The sequence below is a fragment of the Dendrobium catenatum genome, unplaced genomic scaffold, assembly GCF_001605985.2.
Source record: "Dendrobium catenatum unplaced genomic scaffold, ASM160598v2 fragScaff_scaffold_998, whole genome shotgun sequence".
NCBI lineage: Eukaryota > Viridiplantae > Streptophyta > Magnoliopsida > Asparagales > Orchidaceae > Dendrobium > Dendrobium catenatum.
Window position 1 is genome coordinate 1,071,009 of NW_021319460.1, and position 19,764 is coordinate 1,090,772.

The following is a 19,764-nucleotide window of genomic DNA, read 5'->3' on the forward strand; positions in this document are numbered from 1 at the left end:
CATATAGATGGGGTTGGTGGACCTCATAACTTAATGATTTTATTGTTGAGTCTTTTTCGGGTCCCCTCTTTTCTCATTATATACACTTTTCATATAAATTTTCATCCTGCTTCACATGCCAAATGGAGGGACACTGGTCAATCAAACAAGATCTAATAAAATAATTAAATAATATATGATAGATATGAGAGAATAAAACTAAGGAACACAAGTAAATAAATGTTCTCCACACACAAGGACAAAAAAAAATTATTATAAGTTCATCAATATTATAACTTTCAATCATATGACAAATGAAAAAAAAGAATAATAAGTAGCAAATAAGTATAGACATAGGCTTTGTTTGGAACAGCTTTCTTACTGCTTTTGAAAACAGCATTTTAGTATAAAAATTAAATTTTTTTAACTAAAAAGATGCTTTAAGAAGCAGTAAGAAAGCCATCCCGAATGAAACCATTGAGTATTTTAGAAACCAAGATGCTTACATTGTTCACATCCAAACGGTTAAACAATGCACAAATTTAGGGTTTCCAAAGCACTTAAATTTATATCAAAGGTTCTTCATAATTTGGTTGATAATTAAGCCTTTACAACCTATCATTTTTCTCTTGAAGTTGGTAAAAATTTAAACATCTATCATTAAGAGCTAGGCTACCTACTATCCAATATAATTAGAATTTTTAAGTTAAAATTCTTTTAAACATTGGAGGTGGCTAAATAATTAGCACTCCAATATATAAATTAGTCATTAATTTAGGATGATAAAATGGTGTATAATAAAAATCAAATTACACAAAGCATAAGAGATTTAGAGTGAGAGAAGTTAGATATGTTGCGGACTAGAATATATGCGGCGATAGAGTTAGAATTATTCGTCTCAGTGTTATACGGATATCTAGCACACAAACTAAAAAGATATAAAACACAAGGATTTTTACTTGGAAAGCCCTGGAAAGGGAAAAATCACTGGGTCACTCCTAATTGAAAGAATTCTACTAGTGTTTGCTTGATTTACAAGAGGCTGACTCGTCCTTAAAATTTAGGACGATCAGATTACAATAATCAACACCCGGGTTGAAATTCAGTTGCACACAGATATCAGAATGTTGGTATCAGAAAATTGGTGTCCGTTGTTTGTCAGAGAGAGTTTTAATATTACTTGGAGGTCGGACGGAACTACGACGTCACCTGAAATTAGGGTGGAACTCTGGCGTCACTTAAAAGTCGGGAGAAACTTTAGCGCCACTTGGTGGTCGGACGGAACTACGACGTCACCTGAAAGTCGGGCGGAACTCCAGCGGTGGTCGAGGAGGAGCTTCTTCCCTCCTTCTCTTCTTCCCTTCTCCTATTTTCTTCCTTTACTTTAGTCCCCTCTTAAGAGAAATGAGGGCTATTTATAGTTTTCTAAGAGTGGCATGATCCGTAAATAGGAGGAGGATCAAGGGCAGATGGAGAGTGGTTTGGATGGACGACCGATATTGAATCCCTTGATCATGGACTATTCGTCAAACATTTTAAAGTCTTAATGATATCAGAATTCGGCAATCTAGGGGTTGTTGGATTCCTCTCGTCGAGCCGCTCGATTCGACTATAAGTATCTCATGTTTGGAAATCGTTTGGTAATTCAATCTGTTGTTTGAACCTTCCAACAACGCTTCGGGTCTTCAATTTAGACCAATTTGTCCTCGGATTGAGTTGAATTTAGTGTCGTTGGGTTCGTATTTCCGAGACATTCAGTTTGATTATATGTTTACTAAAATCGGAGTTTAGATGGTCCCAAATTTAATTTTTAAAGCTTTTCGACCTGATTTTGCATCGATATTTGTGCCTAATGAAGATAATTTTTTGATGATATATCAAGATATTACCAAATAATAGAGCCTCAAAAGATTCGACTTAGATTGATGAACATGTTAAAAATACTCAATGAAAAGTATTTGAAATAATTATAATTATATATAAACTCTCAAAAATCTCAATAAGTTAATTATTGAATAGATTATTACAATATTTATATGAATGATTTAATCGCTATGAAATAAATATTTCTAATACAAAAAAAACTCATTTGTTATCATATTAATTATTTAAACTTTTTGTTACCTTATCTTGCTAATGACATACCATTTATATAATATATACTTATATGTTTGATGGATGTGAATGTTAGTAGTACCCTCTCATTCATATGTTTAGCTAGATGGGTCAACGAGTTCATAGAGTGATGACTCTCATATAAGGCATTAGAGTCCATCATGTAGGTGAAAATTGATTTCTTGTTCAAGGTATCATAAATATTTAACTATGTACGCATTTGGATTGTTTAATTTTAAATTATAATAATTATCCTTTTTCAAATATTTTGTATTGATGTGTAATTAAAAATTAACATAGTCCAGCATGAATCTCAATTAATATTTGAATTAGAAACCTCTAAATTAAATTCAAGATAATTCAAATTTTGATTTCAATAAACTTATAGTTAAACCAAATGTCTAGACAAAATAAACATATTAATATTAAAAGTGATCGAACTGACACAACTTGCATGATTATAATCAACTAGAGTAACTTGATGAGACGAGTATAATGAGCTCAAAATTGAATAATTCCAACATCATTAAGGCACGTAAAAAGCTTAAGGAAATATATATAATCGAGAGAAATAATATAAGCCATTTGACGGTGTATTTCAAATTTTGACAGGGCATGCTACTATAGAAAATATGTAAACATACCCCTACTCTTTACAAGAATGAGAGCTTGGACCTTGGCATGAGATTCAATAAAGTTAGAGGCATACAAAATCTTGGAGCTCCACCCAAGCACCTCTAACAACATGAAAATATGATTTCATATTTTAAAATGAATTTCAAATTTCCTATTTAAACTAGAGCACTTCGACACTATGCTTTTCACAATATTGTTAGAAAATGTCGCCATCACAAACATCGTACGTACGCCATCGTGCGCCTACAAAGCTGATGCATGTCGTGAACGCCAATTCAGACTTTCGATATCAACACCAAGGTTTTTGTTGAACTTCATGATATCTACTTTCCTCTCCTCAAAGGAAAATGAATGAATGGATTACAAATATTATGTTGAAGACATTCCTATGTCACAAGATCTTCTAACTTCCATCACATAATCTATTCTTTGTTGTTTATGTCTATTGTATTATATAAGCATCTTCCCTAATTATGAGGAAATGCTTTATTAGTAATCAATTTCAAATATTAGTAGAAGTATTTCAACTAGGACATGCCTTATATTTCCTTTTCCTAGGTTTTGCACATAAAAATTGTAGCCACTCTTATGATCTTCTTTTATGCTTAGATGTGTTAGTTCTATGTACAATACTAAGATGTTAAATATTTTCTCTCTACTATCAAAAATATTCTAACATACTTACATACCAATACTTATAAATTACAAAGAATAATAATCACCAATAAATTTTATACTCGATAGTATTTATCGTATAAGTTAGAACTATTTTGATATATTGATCATGATTGAATATTGATCATGATTGAATGAAATAATATTACAACAATATCTTTATCTAATTAATTAATGATATTTATACTCCATACCTTACTATCTATTCATCAACTCTTAGATTTGGCATATTAAGTAATCAAAGAAGATCTATTATATTTCTATTTCAAGCAAATAATTTTGTAAATAAATGTGTAATTATGATGGATAAATATTTGGATATAATAAATTTTTTAAATTCTCTATTTTTTTTTTAGAAATTAAGATTCAAATTATTAGTACATTTATAAATCCATTTAAAAAAATTTTGGGGAAATTTCTAAATTTATATTTTGAGTGAAATATTTTCTTTCCAATAATTTAATGAAATTGCATAGCAAAATTACTAAAATTATAAAAAATAATAAATCATTTTTTTTAAATGAGAGCCAAAATAAAATTGAATTTAAAATATTGATTTCATTTTCTACTCTATAGAGCCTTAATGTGGTCTTAAAGGTGGTATTATTATTATATCAAAGGACAAAGTGACCATCTTTAACATAGATGGCAGTATTGATTGCATTTTCTTCACTGTCAGCTTTTTATCATTTAACATATTTATTATTGTTTGTTTCAAAATATTATAAATGATAAATATTATTGCTTTTAATTTATAATTTTGAAAAATTTTCAATAAATTAAGACTGAAAGAGATTTAAAAAAAAAAAGTCAACAACTTTATGTGATTATATATTGCATTTATTAGAAGAAAACAATTTAGGATATTTTCTATAAAAAATTGAAAGTAATGAACTTTCAATGTCTTAAATATACTTCAAAATTAATATAATAGATATATAATTAATATTATTCACAGTTTAAAATAACTTTTAAATTTTAAAATTTATTATAATTATTTTTTAATTATATTATTTTAAATTTTTTTATCATGCAAATATTTTTAAGATATCATAATTCATTTAAGATTATAAATAAGAAAGATAATTTATTATAAATTTATTTTCATCATAAATTTAGAATCCTTACATAATTCCATAAAAAAAATGTTGGAGTGAAATTTCTTCATCCTTTTTAATCCCTTTCATTTTCATTTCTAAATCACATATATCTCATAATTATCAATTTTATTAACTTCTTAATCACTAATCATAAACATTATAAAAATAAATGGATAACAAGTCAAGCAATAATTATAATAAAATTATAAAAAAATAATTAAAAAATTATTTTATATAAGGAAAGTGATTATATAATATTTCACTTAAATTATTAAATAATAATACATTTTAAGGAGTTATTTTATATCAATATTTTTAAAACAAGTTTAGTTAGGTTGACTCAAATTGGCTCGTTAAACTAAGTTGTTGAGCTTTTACTTATGACTCATTCATTCACGTACAAGTCAGCTTGGACTCACTTAGAACTTTAATGATTAATTAATTTAAAAAAATAAATAAATTTTGATTTAAACACTTAATATATATAAAAAATTAAAAAATTTGCTTAATTTTGGTTGGGCCTTTGTGATGAAGAAAAGACAGGGTCACATGTCCAATCCAGAGTCGCATGGGATTCGGATCAAAAAGGATAAATCTCGTGGAGTCTGTAGGAGCAGTAGAAAGAATGTTGAGTGCTGCAGCGAAGGATCCAAAGCCTCCTTCTTAACTTTTCTTTTCAGCTACAGCTTTCACTGGATGGATGCATTAAAGCCAATGTATTGTACATTGCTCAGTCTTTTATTCCACACTCAGCAATGAAATATCAGAAAAGTTTTCTGATTAAGAAAATATAAAAATTAGGATAGTTTAGGAGTAATTTATAGGAAATTTTTTTAAAAATTTTAAATTATCTATATATAACACCTTGATTTATATTAATATATATAAAAATTTGTTTAGATTTATTAGGATATTTTTATATAATTTTCATTATAATTATTGCGGACTGATAAATTTGCGGCGATAGAGTGAGAGTTTTTCGTCTTAGCGATGCACGAATATCCAGCACATAAACAGATAGTTGATAGAGCAAGAAAACACAAGAAAAGTTTTTCATGTGGAAAAAACCACGGGTATTGTCAGGAGAAGATTCTACTATATTTGAGTGAGTTATAAAGGTTGTCCCGTCGCTTAACTATGAGACGGTGAAATCACAATAGTTTGGAAAGTCGGTTGAACTTCTTATGGGTACTAAAAAGTTTGTAATATAATTGTGGTTGGACGGTGGAGGTCGGATGTCTAGTAGCTGCAGCTAGAAGAAAGTCGACGACCAGGCTGAGGTTCGAAGGTGGGTCCCATGGCCCCTTTTATCTTTTTTGTTATCAAGATTAAATATTTTATAAAATTATGAGTTGAATGGATTAAAAAGTAAAGAAAAAGGGGAAATTTACTTCTAAGGTTGAATGTGATTTAAAACATGAAGAAACAACATCAATGAAATGTTGAATCAATTAATTAGGGCTGTCATTGTCAATTTGACTTCTTCAATCAAAATTATTTGAAAATTTAATTTTTAAAAGTGATAATTTCATTGAATTTTTTTAATTAGGCAATAAATTATTATAAAAATATGTAATTTAAATATTTCATAATATAAAAATAATCTTCTCATTTAATTATTGTACCACATATCTTTTCACTCATCATTGAGATCATAAATGAGATTAGTTTATAATTAAATACATTTTTAATGACTAAAGTCTCAATCAAGTTGAGTCAGCTTAAAATAAATAAAAGATAATTATTTGTATATATTTATATCATTTATATATAAGAAAATTATAAATATAATTTCGAGTACATTTTTGTTTTATTTTTTCAAATTGGTTTTGATTTTAATTTCTCTTTTTTTTTTTGTTCTCGATATTAACACATAAAATTGAAAATACTTCAACAGCTTGAATGAAATCCTTCCAAAATGAATTTGAGCCCTCAAAATTATCAACAAGGAGATATCCTCATTCTTTAAAGAGATTTTATTTTTATTTTTATTAAGCTCATCTACTATATTTTAATTATATTTTTAAGATGACAAGATGCATATATGGTAATTAAAAATAATTTAATTTCAAACTTAATTGGAACTTACTTAAAATTAATATAACCCAAATTGATCCTAAGTTCATATTGGGCTTCATTTTTTACTCAAAATTGATTTTAAATTTAGTTCAATTCGATCAAAGACTGGTCTGCTCGACTTGATGGAAATATGGCTTGAAATCATAGTCGAATTGTTAGGTGAATATATAATTTCTTTTCCATTCATGTATTATGTTGCACTTTATAGTAAATCAACCTTCTTCTCTAAAGGATTCTTAGCAACAAGAAATTTCAAAATAGTCTTCTTAATTTCTAGGGTGAGAACCATTTTTGGCTATTTATGGATCAATGTTAGTACCTCATAAGTTACTCAAGTAAACTAGATGATGTACTCAAGTGGAGATCCTCTATCTAATTGATATAGATTAAATTATCACTAATAATAAAACAGATTTTTAGAACACTTTTTTTTTATCTATTATTGTTATTTAAACACCCACAAAAGTAACTGCAGCGGTCTAAGAACCGTTGTATTTGCTATCGCTGCAAACGGTTTTCACATCGCTCATGAAACTGTTGTATTAGCTATTATTTTTGGCAGCAGCTCCTTTACAGCGGTTAAATCCCCTTTATGGTTCCCATTGATCTTTCTTGTGTAGTTCGCATAAAAAAATATTATCAATTTTTTGTTAATCGAACCATTGATTCTATTGATAAATGTGCATTTTATTTTTAAGTTGGCTCTTAGTAATTTGTTTGAGTCATACATTAGAATGATTACAATGCTTTGAATGTTGATCATTTATGCTTCACACAATTGATTTTAATTAGTTGATGAAGTGTCTAAATGGATGAGAAGAATTTGAGTAGGTTTATTTATGTTTAAATAAAATAAGATCTATGAACAAATTTCATCTTTACAAAATATCTTCATAACAAAATTGTTTGTAACACCTTGAAAGATATTTGGATAGCTCATATTTGATTATCATGGATGAAATAATTTGGATTTAATTTGCACAATTTGCCTTTAGTGCTTAGCATGGTATGTCACTAGGTATAACTTATGTTTCATTTGCGACAGCTTTCCATCTAACTACTTTATAAAGCAGATTTTTAGTACAAAGTTTTTTTGAAAGCAACAAAAACATGGTGGTAAAAAATTGTCCCAAACAAAGCCTTAATATGACTTCCCCATTTAAGTTTGGGCTTGCATTTAAGCTTGATTTACATGACTAAACACCCTAAGTTTAACCTAATATCAGTGCTCCCTATCGTAAGTTGTTAAATATTGTACCCTAAAAATCTTTGGCTTCTAGCGGCTAATAATCATATTACAAGTGCTTAGACCTAACACCTAAAATTCACCATGTTTCTATTCACTAACTCTCTTCGAATCTCAACTTATGGGAACATCAACCTTCAACAATTTTTTACCTAACTTACGAGTCTAAGACCATCTATATTTAACGTGCTGCTGAGAATGACATATGATGCAAATGAATTGCATTGATACATCATAAATAAGGTGCTAAATTAATAACTCATACATAGCTCAAACATCAATATTACGTAAACTAGTAAAGGTCTGAGCTTTAAATAAGCGAGCCTTATAAAGATATTAAGGAACTTTATTTTAAAGATATTCATTAGCTTAACAAATGAGCCTTATCAAACATTCAAATAAACAATTACCTAAATTTTGTTCATGAACATATAAATATAGAAAGTTTTTTAGCTACCAATAAGCTCATTCACAAACAACTTTGGCAAGTGTTTTCAAGCTGCCAAATAAGCCCGCTCATAAATAAATGAGCTCATAAAATATATTTTTTTATAAACAAATTCGTTCATGAACATTCTAAACAAATAATCCAATAAACATAAATATATACATCTTATTTGACATAAAAAATAAAATTAATTTTTTTATAAAATAAAAAATATTTATTGTAATTAAACTAAAAATTATGTGAAATGTTTCAAATAAATATATTGATTACTCTTGTTTTATTTTACAAAGTTTTTATTAGAACTTAGATATCTCATTTTCTTGTTAATTATTCATATTAAAAAAAACTTCATTTTTAAAGTAAGTATACTCCTCTAATTAAATTTATGGCAGTCATTAATTAATTTTTGCACTCATTAATTAGCTGCTACCAATCTCGATGGCTTTAGATTGAGCGCAGCGAATAATATCCCATAATTTTCAAAAAAAAAAAAAATCCCATTCGCGGACACCAAACTCATCTCTAAATACTTTTGATGCACTGAACCAGCTCTTTACTTTCTCTTCCTGCTTTCGCGCTCGCTCTCTTTCTTTTCTTTCTCTCTGTGTCGCGCGTGTGGGTTCTTCTTCTCCTCCTTGACCTGTTCGACTCTCTTTTGCCTCATTGGAGAAAAAATTTCTACTTTTATCTTTGCTCTCTTTCCGCCGCCTGGAGTCTTCTCCATCTCCCTTTCCCTGCTTGGTTAGTTGGTTTTGCCCATTTCATCTTCTTCCAGCCGAAAAACTCCATCTTGCATGTACTCTTGCCATATATAATGGGCAAGTACATGAGGAAAGCGAAGCTGGCCGGAGAAGTAGCTGTTATGGAGGTCTCCGCCCAGTCGTCTATAGGGGTGCGTACCAGGGCAAGAACCCTCGCGCTTCAGCGCCACCAGAAACAGTCGTCCTCGTCCTCGTCCTCGTCCTCGTCTTCCGTCGATAATTCGTCATCGTCTTCGTCTTCCTCCTGCTACCTTCAGCTCCGCAGCCACCGCTTGGAGAAGCCCGCCATCAACCTGAATCCGAGGGAAGCCTCGGAGTCGAATATTTGTGCTGACGTGGAGGCTTTGCCGGAAGCCGACGGCGGTGTTGAGACATCGTTTGGGGAAAATGTCTTGGATTTCGATTGTAGGGATAGGTAGGCTTTTTCTCTCGTTTCTCGCTCATTCTCCTCTTCCATGGATTTTGTGAAACTAGGGTTTTTTTTCCCTTTGATTATTGTTTTCTAGGTTAAGTAAATTTAAATTTGCAGCCCCTTTTAGCTCCTCGTTTTTCTGCTTGATTTTGTTTTTTGAAAAACTTTTCTTTAATTCCGAAATTCCTCGGCTTCTCACCCGAGGTATCTTCTGTTTAGATTGTTGCATTTAGCTTGAGCGGCCAGTTTTCTTTTCTAGGTTATATGACACAACGATGAATGTTCCTTAATTACTCGTATCTTGTGAGAAATCTGGTTTCCATCCATCTAATTTTCTTAAAGGCCGAATCTTTCATTGTTTTCTTTTGATTTTTTTTTTTTCCTTTATTAAAAAAAAATCGAAGTAGTTCCATGAGTTTTTTAACATGACTCGAACTTGCCATTTTTTTATGGATATTGCTTACATGACCTTTCCAGTTTCTGCAAATTTGTCTTTGCTGTTTAGCTTCTTTTCTCAATGCTACAGCTGGGGCTTCCTCCTTAGGTCATTTATGTCCAGTTGTTCTTTTTCTATATTTGATATGTCTGGAACTTTATTATCAGCATCTGCTCAAAACAGTTGCTATTTTATCAGTTTCTCCACAAGTTTTTTTTTTTTTTCACATCCATGTTCATAAGCTTTTCTGCTTGAAATAATCTATATGAAAAAAAAAGAAGTTTTGGAGCTTCAATTTTTTGCAGGATAGAACACTGTAGTGTCTAAAATGGCATCAAATATAAGCATAAAAATATACTTTTTTATGTAAATAAGTTAATCTTAGTGATATTTTTTTAATCTTATATAAAGATTAGATTTTATATATGTAAATGGAAAGATTTAGATATCAGATATGGAAATTCATACAAATCCAGGGGTATTTATAATTTGATTTTATGTGATCATATCATTGTCATGGTTCAGTTTTTCTTATAGATTATTAGATGAGAGTATAAATTTTTTTTTTGGACATTTAGGCCTATTGAGGTAAACTCACACACATCACATAAGCAAGATTTGAACCCAAGGTGTCTTGGTTGGTAGCCAAAGTTCTCGATCAACAGATCAAGATGAGTTACATCAGTGAATTCTTGGGACCTTCATCATACTGCAGTTTGCAGGTGTTTATGTAATCTTTGACTTAGAGCATCTCCAACCAAAAATCCCATTTTTCACTCCAAAATGCAGTGAATCTCAAAAATATTGTGATTCATCTCCAATCGGACTCCATTTTATGGGCTTCTGCGAAGGATAACCGCCTTTCTCCTCTTGGCGCGTTTCTTCGGCAAATCCGGTTGAGACAGAAAAATCGCGTTTGTGAACAGTGCGATGCGAATATTGGGTTTCGGCTCGAGCGACCGAGCGACGCCATAGTTGTGTTTGGCGTTAGGTTGGAGATGCTCTTATACCATGGCTTAAAGTGATAAGGTTGGGTATCTTCTTTATTTATGACAACTCACTGATTGATCAAGCTGCTTTATGATTGATAGTAGAGAGTGATCATTTCTAAGAGTGTATAATATGCCAATATGTGGTTCTGATAACATTTCTGTAGTGAAGAATCTGGAGTTATTGCAGCCAAAAGTGAACTTATATGGCTTTTCCTCTGACTATTATGACTTATGAGAAGCTTGTGGTGCTTGATAGACAGACATGGTGATAATTTCCCTGCAGTGTTGGCCCATTGAATGTTTGGCCTATATATAGATTTTTGTCCTATGTGATCAAGTGCTCAAAGTACTCCTTTAGTTCAGATTTTTCTGGCTGGAAATTTTCTTCTGACTGGCTCATGTGACTTTGTTTTGGATGCTATTTGTTATTTGTTTGCACAGATACTTTGTTCCTTCATTTTGAAACCAGTTGGAATCTCTAATGTGTTCTCTGATTGTTTCAGGAATGCAAGGGAAACTACTCCTTGCAGTTTGATAAGAACTTCTGAAACTGTAAGGACTCCTGGTTCCAGCACCAGGCTAACTCCCGCAAATGCCTTTAATCGCAGTGTACAGAATGTCATGGATCAGAACATTCCCAGCGCCCATGAGATTGAAGAGTTTTTTGCAGGGACTGAGCGTCTTCAACAGATAAAATTCATGGAGAAGTATAGATTCCTTAATGAATTGCTACTGTTTTTCCAGTTGCTAGTTTCTGATAAAACTTACAATATGGTTTGGTGCTTAATTCTGTATTTGCAGGTATAATTTTGATCCTCTGAATGATTTTCCTCTTCCTGGTCGATATGAATGGGTCAAGCTCGACGCCTAGAACTCAAAAGATCCATCCTTTCATCAAAGCAAAATCTCTTTTGATCTTTATGTCCTGGTTCTTCCATAGAAGCCTGACTTCACAATGGTGATTAAGAAGATGAAGATCCTTATTACTATATTGTAAAGAATCAATGGATTTCCCTGTGATAAAAATGCAAGTCCAACAGTGTATATAGTATGCAGACCATGTTTCTCTGTCTTTAACACTTAGATTTAGGATCTCCTAACCAATTTTCTTGTATTTGACATGGTTCTGTAACTTGTTGACTGTTGGTATTTGAATGTTCTTTGGGAAATAAAACTTTGATCGTTAATAATATCTGCCAGTTTATTATATGAGAAGAGGTGAAGATAAGCTTAACAGAACATGGAGGCCTTCACTGCTTTCCTTTGATTGTGTGGGTGAGAGTTTCAATGTTCTTTTTGAAGTTATATTGTTACTTTCTCAGCTTTTTGGATAGTCTGCATCTGAATAGAAAAATGGAGTTTTTTATTCATATTTTATTCATATTTGCTTATGAATGGGGAGTTCAGCACTTGAAAGAGGGAAAGATAGGCTCAAAAGTGAGAGAGATTATTGTGTGCAGAGTCCGAATGCGTCCGGAGGTTGATTCGGATGTGTGTCATCCAATATATTGTGCATTGGGTGACGTGGCACGTCCGGATTGACCTCTGGATGCGTCCAGACACAGCATGCAATATTTTTTCGAAAAGTAGTGGTTGGTTCTATGCATTGAAAACATGTTGGGTGAAATTTTAAGGAGCACAATGATTAAAATAAATTAGTAGGATCATGGAATAAATAAAATTTAAAATAGTAGCAAATTTATCATTTAGTTTCGCATATTCAATTGAATGCATCAAAATATTTGGCGCATTCAGGATGTGTCAAATATTTTGGTGCATTTTATTGAATATGTCAAATGTTTTGGTGCATTCTATTAAATGTGTCAAAAGTTTTGGTGCATTCTATGTATTCCTTAAAAAAATTTATTAAGAGATTAAATAAAAATTTATTAGTAATAGAATGCACAAAAATATTTTTGAAGCAATTTTTTTAGTAACAGAGTAGTTTTCTTATAGTTTTTAAAATATTTTTTTAAAATTGTGAAAAGGTAATTCCTAAAAGTTATCCCTAACAAAGCCCGGCTCTATACTTGCCGCCACCTAAGATAAATTATTTTGTGCGGAGGCCGGATGCAGAACGCCGTTAGGAGATCAACTAGCTGTCACTTCAGCGGTACCGAGTAGTATTGAGCTGCAGTACTGAGCAAATTCTGATTGGTCTATAAACGACGTTCGGCATCCGCACAAAATAATTTAATCCTCTTCATGACACTCGATTACTTTGTTTCCATCATTCTGTGCTATTGTTCGTATTATTTATGATCATGACTTAAAAGTATTTTGTGAGTTTATTTATAATCCTTAAAACATAGAAGAAAAAAAAAATCTTGGTTCATTTTACAATAAACATTTATAATCATTCAAACACAGAGAAAAAAAATCTCAGTTCATTTTGCAATAAATGGAACAACTGCCTTGTATTAAATTTAGGTTGTTGTTGAAATTCTCTTTTACCATTCAACATTTGCAGATAAACAGACCTTATATTGAAATTTTGTTCGCATATATCACTCTGCAAATCTCAATTCATCCGAGAGAGGAAGAACGAGCAATAGCTTACTAAGGCTTAAATTAGATAATTAATGATAAAATAGGATTCTATGAAAGTAGAATTAAGTATAGGGGAGTTGCATCCCATAAGAAAGCCAATGGTTCATATGAATCATTCAGATCGAAATCCCCTCGAGCAAAAAACACCTGCCGAAGCCACTCACCGTCACTGGGGATAGGGGTGTCAATTTCGGGTCACGGATCGGGTTCTTGTCGAATCCAAAACTGACCCGGCACTATTTGGTAAGTTTGCTCCTTTCTAAATAATTTTAAGATTATGTTCCTTTCTACAATTTAAATATTAACAAAGCTCATTTTTTAAAGTTGTTGTCCAAACCAAAGGGCACACTTGAAAGAAATGCCTAACAGGACGGATCCGGTGGAATAAATAATTAAATATGTTAGTTTTGTTAAAAGTTTAGAAAGATATTGGCTTTATTTGTAAAAATAAATAAGTTCAATGATTTTTAATTTTTTTACACCTAAGTGGTAGCTTGTCCGCGGACACGTCTCTACTCAAAAATTATTCTGGTCAGACACCGGACGGTCTAGAGACTAACAAGAACGTACTACGTCATCCGGTACCCAACACCAATACCGAGCGAAAAATTGACGTGATGCGTTCTTGTTCGCATCCGGTGTCCGCACATAATAATTTATCCACTCTTTTATGGAGCCCTGCTTGAGGAGAAACTATTCTATGCGGACACCGGACGGTCCGGATACCAACAAAAATATATCACATCACTCAGTATCAAGCGGTATCGAGCAAAAAAAGTGACGTGACACATTCTGATTTGATCTCAAGGAGCCGTCCAATGTCAGCACTAGTCCTGTTAATTTCTGCACGACCCGAAAACCCGACCTGAACCAGACTAAAAAAATCAAGGTTATGGTCAACCTGTGAAATAAACGTGTCGGATTATGGTCTAATTTCTAGACCAGTTTATATTTAGGGTTAGGTTTGGGTCAACCCGTCAACCCGACTAACCCGCGACCTCTCTATTTAATGGTTATATTTCGAGTTGAGAGGGCGAGTTTAGCACTTCAGTTGTTCGTGTCTTCGTCTCTTCCGTCTTATTTCGTTTTAGGGTTTGTGCTCATCGCTCTCTCTTTTCAAGAGCATTGTATCAGTGGAGTTCTCTTGCTATCTTCTTCTCTCGACCTCTCAAATCTCGTGGTTCCCCCGACTTCTGAATTTCTCCTCGAATCCTTGTCCTTTTTGGCTTTCTCAATCGCGACAGTTGGTAATATCTTTAATAACTATTGACCTCTTGTTGTTTTGGATTGTCGGTGGACGGTGGGACGATCAGACGGTGTTTCTGATTTCTATTTAATTTTTTGATGGAAGATTTGTTCTTTTTTATAATAATTTTTTAGCTTCAACTTTCGGTGTTTGAGCGTTTTCGATGTTACCGATTTGGTGATTCTATTATTTCTAAAATATGTATATGGAGGATTAATCGATTAGGGTTTTCTTATAAATTTATAATGACTGAGAGTCTGAGGTGGGGTTAAAATGTTGATTAGGATTTCATTGTGAACTTGAGATCAGGAACTTGACATATTTCATGTTATGCTTATAATGACTGTCACAACGTAAATGAGCTGCTTATTGCTATCAGTGTTATCATTGCTATGTTGCATTGATAGATAATTGGATTAGGGCTTGATGTTGCTGACTGGCTGACTATGTTAATCTATTATGTAATGTTGTTGTTAAGCACTTCAACTATTATTATGATTATTAGTTATTTAGTTTATACAATATAAATTCATAAGCCACCATTCCACCATGTTGGCTTGTTGTGATGATGTCTGCTGACTTGCTGATTTTTTTAGAGGAAGTTCGTTAAGACCAAAGGTACTAACAAATAAATAAAATAATTGCTTTTTTTGCCTATTAATTTCTCTCCTTTATGCAATCATGTAATGTGGAGTTATGCAATGGGCACAATTTTTGGATTTGTTGCAATTGATGATTATGCTTTATTCTTGTTTAGCTAAGTTGTATTTGACTATTTATAAATTGTAATATGTTTTTTTTAACTTGTAAGTTGTAAGTTTTAACTTGTAAGAATTTATGAATAAAATTTAAATTTTTTTTGTTTATTGATCTTTTGCATTTTAAATCTTTGATTGTTTATTGTTTCTTATTTTCAATAATTTGCTTAAAAATAGTAAAAATTCATTTTTGAATTTTTTTAATGGGTTTGCGGGCCGTGTTGACCCGGGTGTGGTTTAGCCCGGGTCGGGTTCTGATTTAGATTATGAACCCATTGAGTTAAACGTGTCAGGTTCAGATTGACCCATTTAAGCCCGGGTCGGATTCTGGTTCAGATGGACCAATTTAAGCCCAAATTGACACCCTTTTGCTAATTTTTCTCGTTGAGTCGGCTCAAGAGTCAGCCCAATAAATAATATAGAAGATTTCAAAAGCAACTCTTATCAAACTCGGCACCGACGAGTGTTGGCGGCATGGAAACTATGGAGGAAGCCGTCGGATCCACGGCGCCGAGTGCAGTGGTGGCGGCGCTGGCTTCAGCAAAGCAGATGTCGGGGAAAACCTTCAGGCAGATCGCGGCAGAAACAGGTCTGACTAACGTCTACGTGGCCCAGCTCTTCCGGCGACAAGCCCAGCTCAAGCGCGAAACTGTTGCTTCCCTCCGTTCCGCCGTCCCCACCCTCACTGGTAAACTTATATCGGAGATGATGGTTCCGCCCTTCCGATCATACCGCCCCAACATCATCCAAGAACCCGCTATCTATAGGTAGGTATATCTCTCGAGGTTTTTCTAAATTGTTTTTTGTTCTTTGGACTTTGTTTGCTCATACGAGAGTAGGTATCTACTGCGGTTCTTACCCATCTTTCTCTTGAAAGCTATTTGTCATGAAAATGTTAATATTGTTAGATTCTAATGAAGTATTTGATTATTTGTTTGGTATTTTACTTTAGGCATGAGAAGTAATTGTCAGAAAGTCTGGTTTGCAACTCTGTCTTGTCTCATCCCATAAGACCCGACATCCCGGAATATAATATCAAATTTTTAATAAAACAATCAACTCAAATTAAAGATTTTCTCAATCTAAATTTAAATCCCAACACTTAGCTTAAGTTAAGACACTTTTGAATTGTTTCAGAATCTCAAAGTGTCTCCTACCCCTCCTCTTTTGACTCTGAAAATAAGTGTTCAAAATTCGATCCACTCTAAGGTCAAATTCCAAATTCACCTCCTTTGATATCACTCATAAAAATTTTCTAAACAAAATTTTCGTCATTATTTTAATCGAGAGTAATTGTAGGAGACCCCGATTTTCTATGATGTAATTAACTACGAGGGCTTGCGCTCGTGGCAGATTTAGAACACACATCCACCTTTTCAAAATTGATTTTCAAAACTCTAAGAAATCAACCAACTCAAACTAAACTTTCTTTCAATCCAAAATTTAAATCCCAACACTTAGCTAAGGTCGGAAAACTTCTGAATTGTTTTAGAATCCCAAAGTGCCTCTTACCCCTCACCCTTTGACTATGAAAATAAGTGCTCAATCTTGCTCCAATTCCACTTGAAATCTCAATTTCATCTCCTTTGATATCCACTCGTTGGAATCTCTAAATAAAATTCGTCATTATTTTAATCGAGAGTTTTCATAGAAAACTCTAGTTTCCTACAATGTAATTAACTACGAGGGCTTGCGCTTGTAGGGGATTTGGAGTCCACATCCACCTTTTCAAAATTGATTTTCAAAATTCAAATTAATCTTCTTTGGAAAAATTGAGCCTACGACGATCGTTATCACTTCCTTCCTTTGGGGAGATGTATCACTTGTTAATAAGACTTTGTATATGAAATTAACAGTAATTAACTTAGAATATGATTTTTCGAGGTCATATGTAATTTTTTCTTAAATCTGGATATGATATTTGAGAGGAAATTTGTAATTCTGAATTTGAACATCATTTTTGAAATCTCATCCCAAATAGATTATGATGTATTTGTTCTTTAATCACACCCTTAAATCGTGGAGTAGAGGACTTCATGTCATTTTCATAGTTTGCCTAATATAGGGAGCTTTGAATTAAGCTTTAGTTATCGGTTGAAGTTTGGTTCATTTTAAAAGAGTGCCATTTGTATTAGGTGAAGTTGGATTTACTTAGGGGGCTTCAAAATCACCTAAGTTGTCTGATTTGTGGATTCATGAATCAAAACCCACTCATTTGAGTCAAGTTGTGAGCTTGATGTTTCTTCACCAACTTGGTTATGAACATGTGACTTCATACTGGTCCAATAGATTTGGTTAGGAGATATGTGGCTTTGTGCTTGTCCATTAGATTTAGTGGGGCTTACAGCTTGAGGAAGGCCCAACTTGGTTGAATGGACTTAATGGCTTCATTCCAATATAGTTGATTTGAGTTTGTTGGTCTCTCATCCCCTAATAGACATGTTTGGCTTAATGGCTTGGTGATAGTTGAACTGATTGAACTTAGTAGGTTTTGTAGTTTGACGTTGGCCTAAATGAGTTGAGTGAGCTAAATTTCTTCATGCCAGTCTGATAAATTTGATATTTATGGAACTTATAATTTCTTACATATTTGATTCATTGAAGTAGCCAAAACTGTGAAAACCTAGAAATATGCATGCCCAGTTCAGATGTGATATGATTGCATCACGGTGTCTAAGGACACGATCTAATAGATCGTTGTATCGAGTAGTTGGATCGTAGTCTCTTACCATAAAGATGGCTGCATGTGCAGCAGCGCCAACTATAAGAAATCCCCCGATCCACATGTGATGTGTTGTCTTAATAGCTGCATGTTGAGGTAATCAATTAGATTGATGGGACTTAATCCACAAGGAGAAAGACCCATATTTTTCTAATATATTTTATTATTTTAAAGGCCTTTAAATTCTTAAACAAATTTGTTATTGGATTAACAAGACTTATAACTCTGAGAAGGTACTAGATTTTGTTGACAAAATTGTCTTAATCTGTCTTCAATGTCTTCTGCAAATACATTGTCAAAGAAATATCCCTGCAAAGCTGAGCACTATGCCAGTTAGCCTAAAATATCTGACCACTGTGGCTTTTGGCTTTGGAATTGTAAATCCTCTAATATTGAGGGCCTCTCTCTTGTTGCTGATTTGTTAGATATCGTTTTGGATTTTGATATTTTGCTAAATTGGAGATGAGACTAAGTTTAAAAGGTTGTCAAGGGAGTTTGAATGGTCCACATCTTTGATGAGGCCTAATAATACTTAGGATGCACTATGCTAGTTAGCATAATGCATCTGACCACTATAAACTTTGGCAACTCCTTGTAGAATTGGGATTAGATGTCCTTTAATATTGAATATCTCCTTCCTTTTCTTTCTCTCTCATGTATCAGTCAAGCTAGTTCATTTTGATAAGGAGACTGACTAATTTTAAAACTTGGGTTTAATAAGGTTTTATATAGAGCTGGTTCATTTTGCATCTCCAGCTGAGGCGACTAATGCTAACGATGCACTATGTTGGTTAGCATAATGCATCTATCTACCATGAACTTGGGCGTCTCGAGTTGGGATTAGATGTCCTTTAATATTTTGAGGGGCTCTAATCTCTTGCTACTCTATTGGGTATTGATTTGGGTGATTCTGTTAGGCCGGCACCTGAGTCGGCTGGACCGGTCCAGGTTTATTCCCGGCGGAAGCCAGGCAAACAGGGGGAGGGCGGAAAAGCTAGGGGGCCCACTTGAAGCCAATTTCAAATTATGGGAGGGAGAATTTGAATTAGAAGGGGTAATTAGGTCTTTTGTAACTCTCCTTTCATGTTTAATTAGGGAGATGAGGGGGGAATTAGGGTTATCTTGATTTTGAATGTGATTTGGGAGATCTAGGTTTTTCTTTTGGGCTCTAGACTACGACTAGAGATTTGGAGAGTTTTTCCCAAGGCTGTGAAAACCGGACCGGACAAAGAACCTGAAGAAGGAGAGGTTCAAGGTTTGACTGGTCGAACCGGGGTCGAACCGGATGATGTAATAAATACTAATATTATTAAAAATTTATAACATTAATAGAATAATTATGTGAATTTAACATCAAATAATATAATTCTAAGAATTTAAATTATATAATTTTAATAAGTTATCTCTCAATATAATTAAATTAAATTGAAATGATGAATATAATATAATTGTAATTTATAAAATATTAGTTAATTATATTATATTTATGAATATCTAATAATTTAACTATAATTAATTTTTATATTTCATTATAATTTTAATAAATGAGATTCTTATAATATACATTATAACAAATTAAAAATTTTAATATAATATATAAATTTATAAT

The 19,764-nt window shown here is 32.6% G+C and overlaps 2 protein-coding genes across 2 annotated transcripts in view; both read left to right on the forward strand.

Moving 5' to 3' along the window:
- Positions 1–8,832: 8,832 nt before the first annotated feature.
- On the forward strand, positions 8,833–12,088 carry LOC110106646 (cyclin-dependent kinase inhibitor 5). The gene is made up of 3 exons (XM_020836597.2): positions 8,833–9,454; positions 11,383–11,586; positions 11,681–12,088. The coding sequence occupies exons 1-3, from the start codon at positions 9,093–9,095 to the stop codon at positions 11,748–11,750; spliced, it is 636 nt and encodes a 211-aa protein (XP_020692256.1). The 5' UTR covers positions 8,833–9,092; the 3' UTR covers positions 11,751–12,088.
- Positions 12,089–15,860: 3,772 nt separating this feature from the next.
- The window catches only part of LOC110106641 (cyanate hydratase), a 21,255-nt gene continuing 17,351 nt past the window's right edge, over positions 15,861–19,764 (forward strand). Inside the window, exon 1 of the mRNA XM_020836591.2 lies at positions 15,861–16,200. Coding sequence (XP_020692250.1) covers positions 15,908–16,200 — 293 coding nt within the window. The 5' untranslated portion in view covers positions 15,861–15,907. The remainder of the gene's footprint in view (positions 16,201–19,764) is intronic.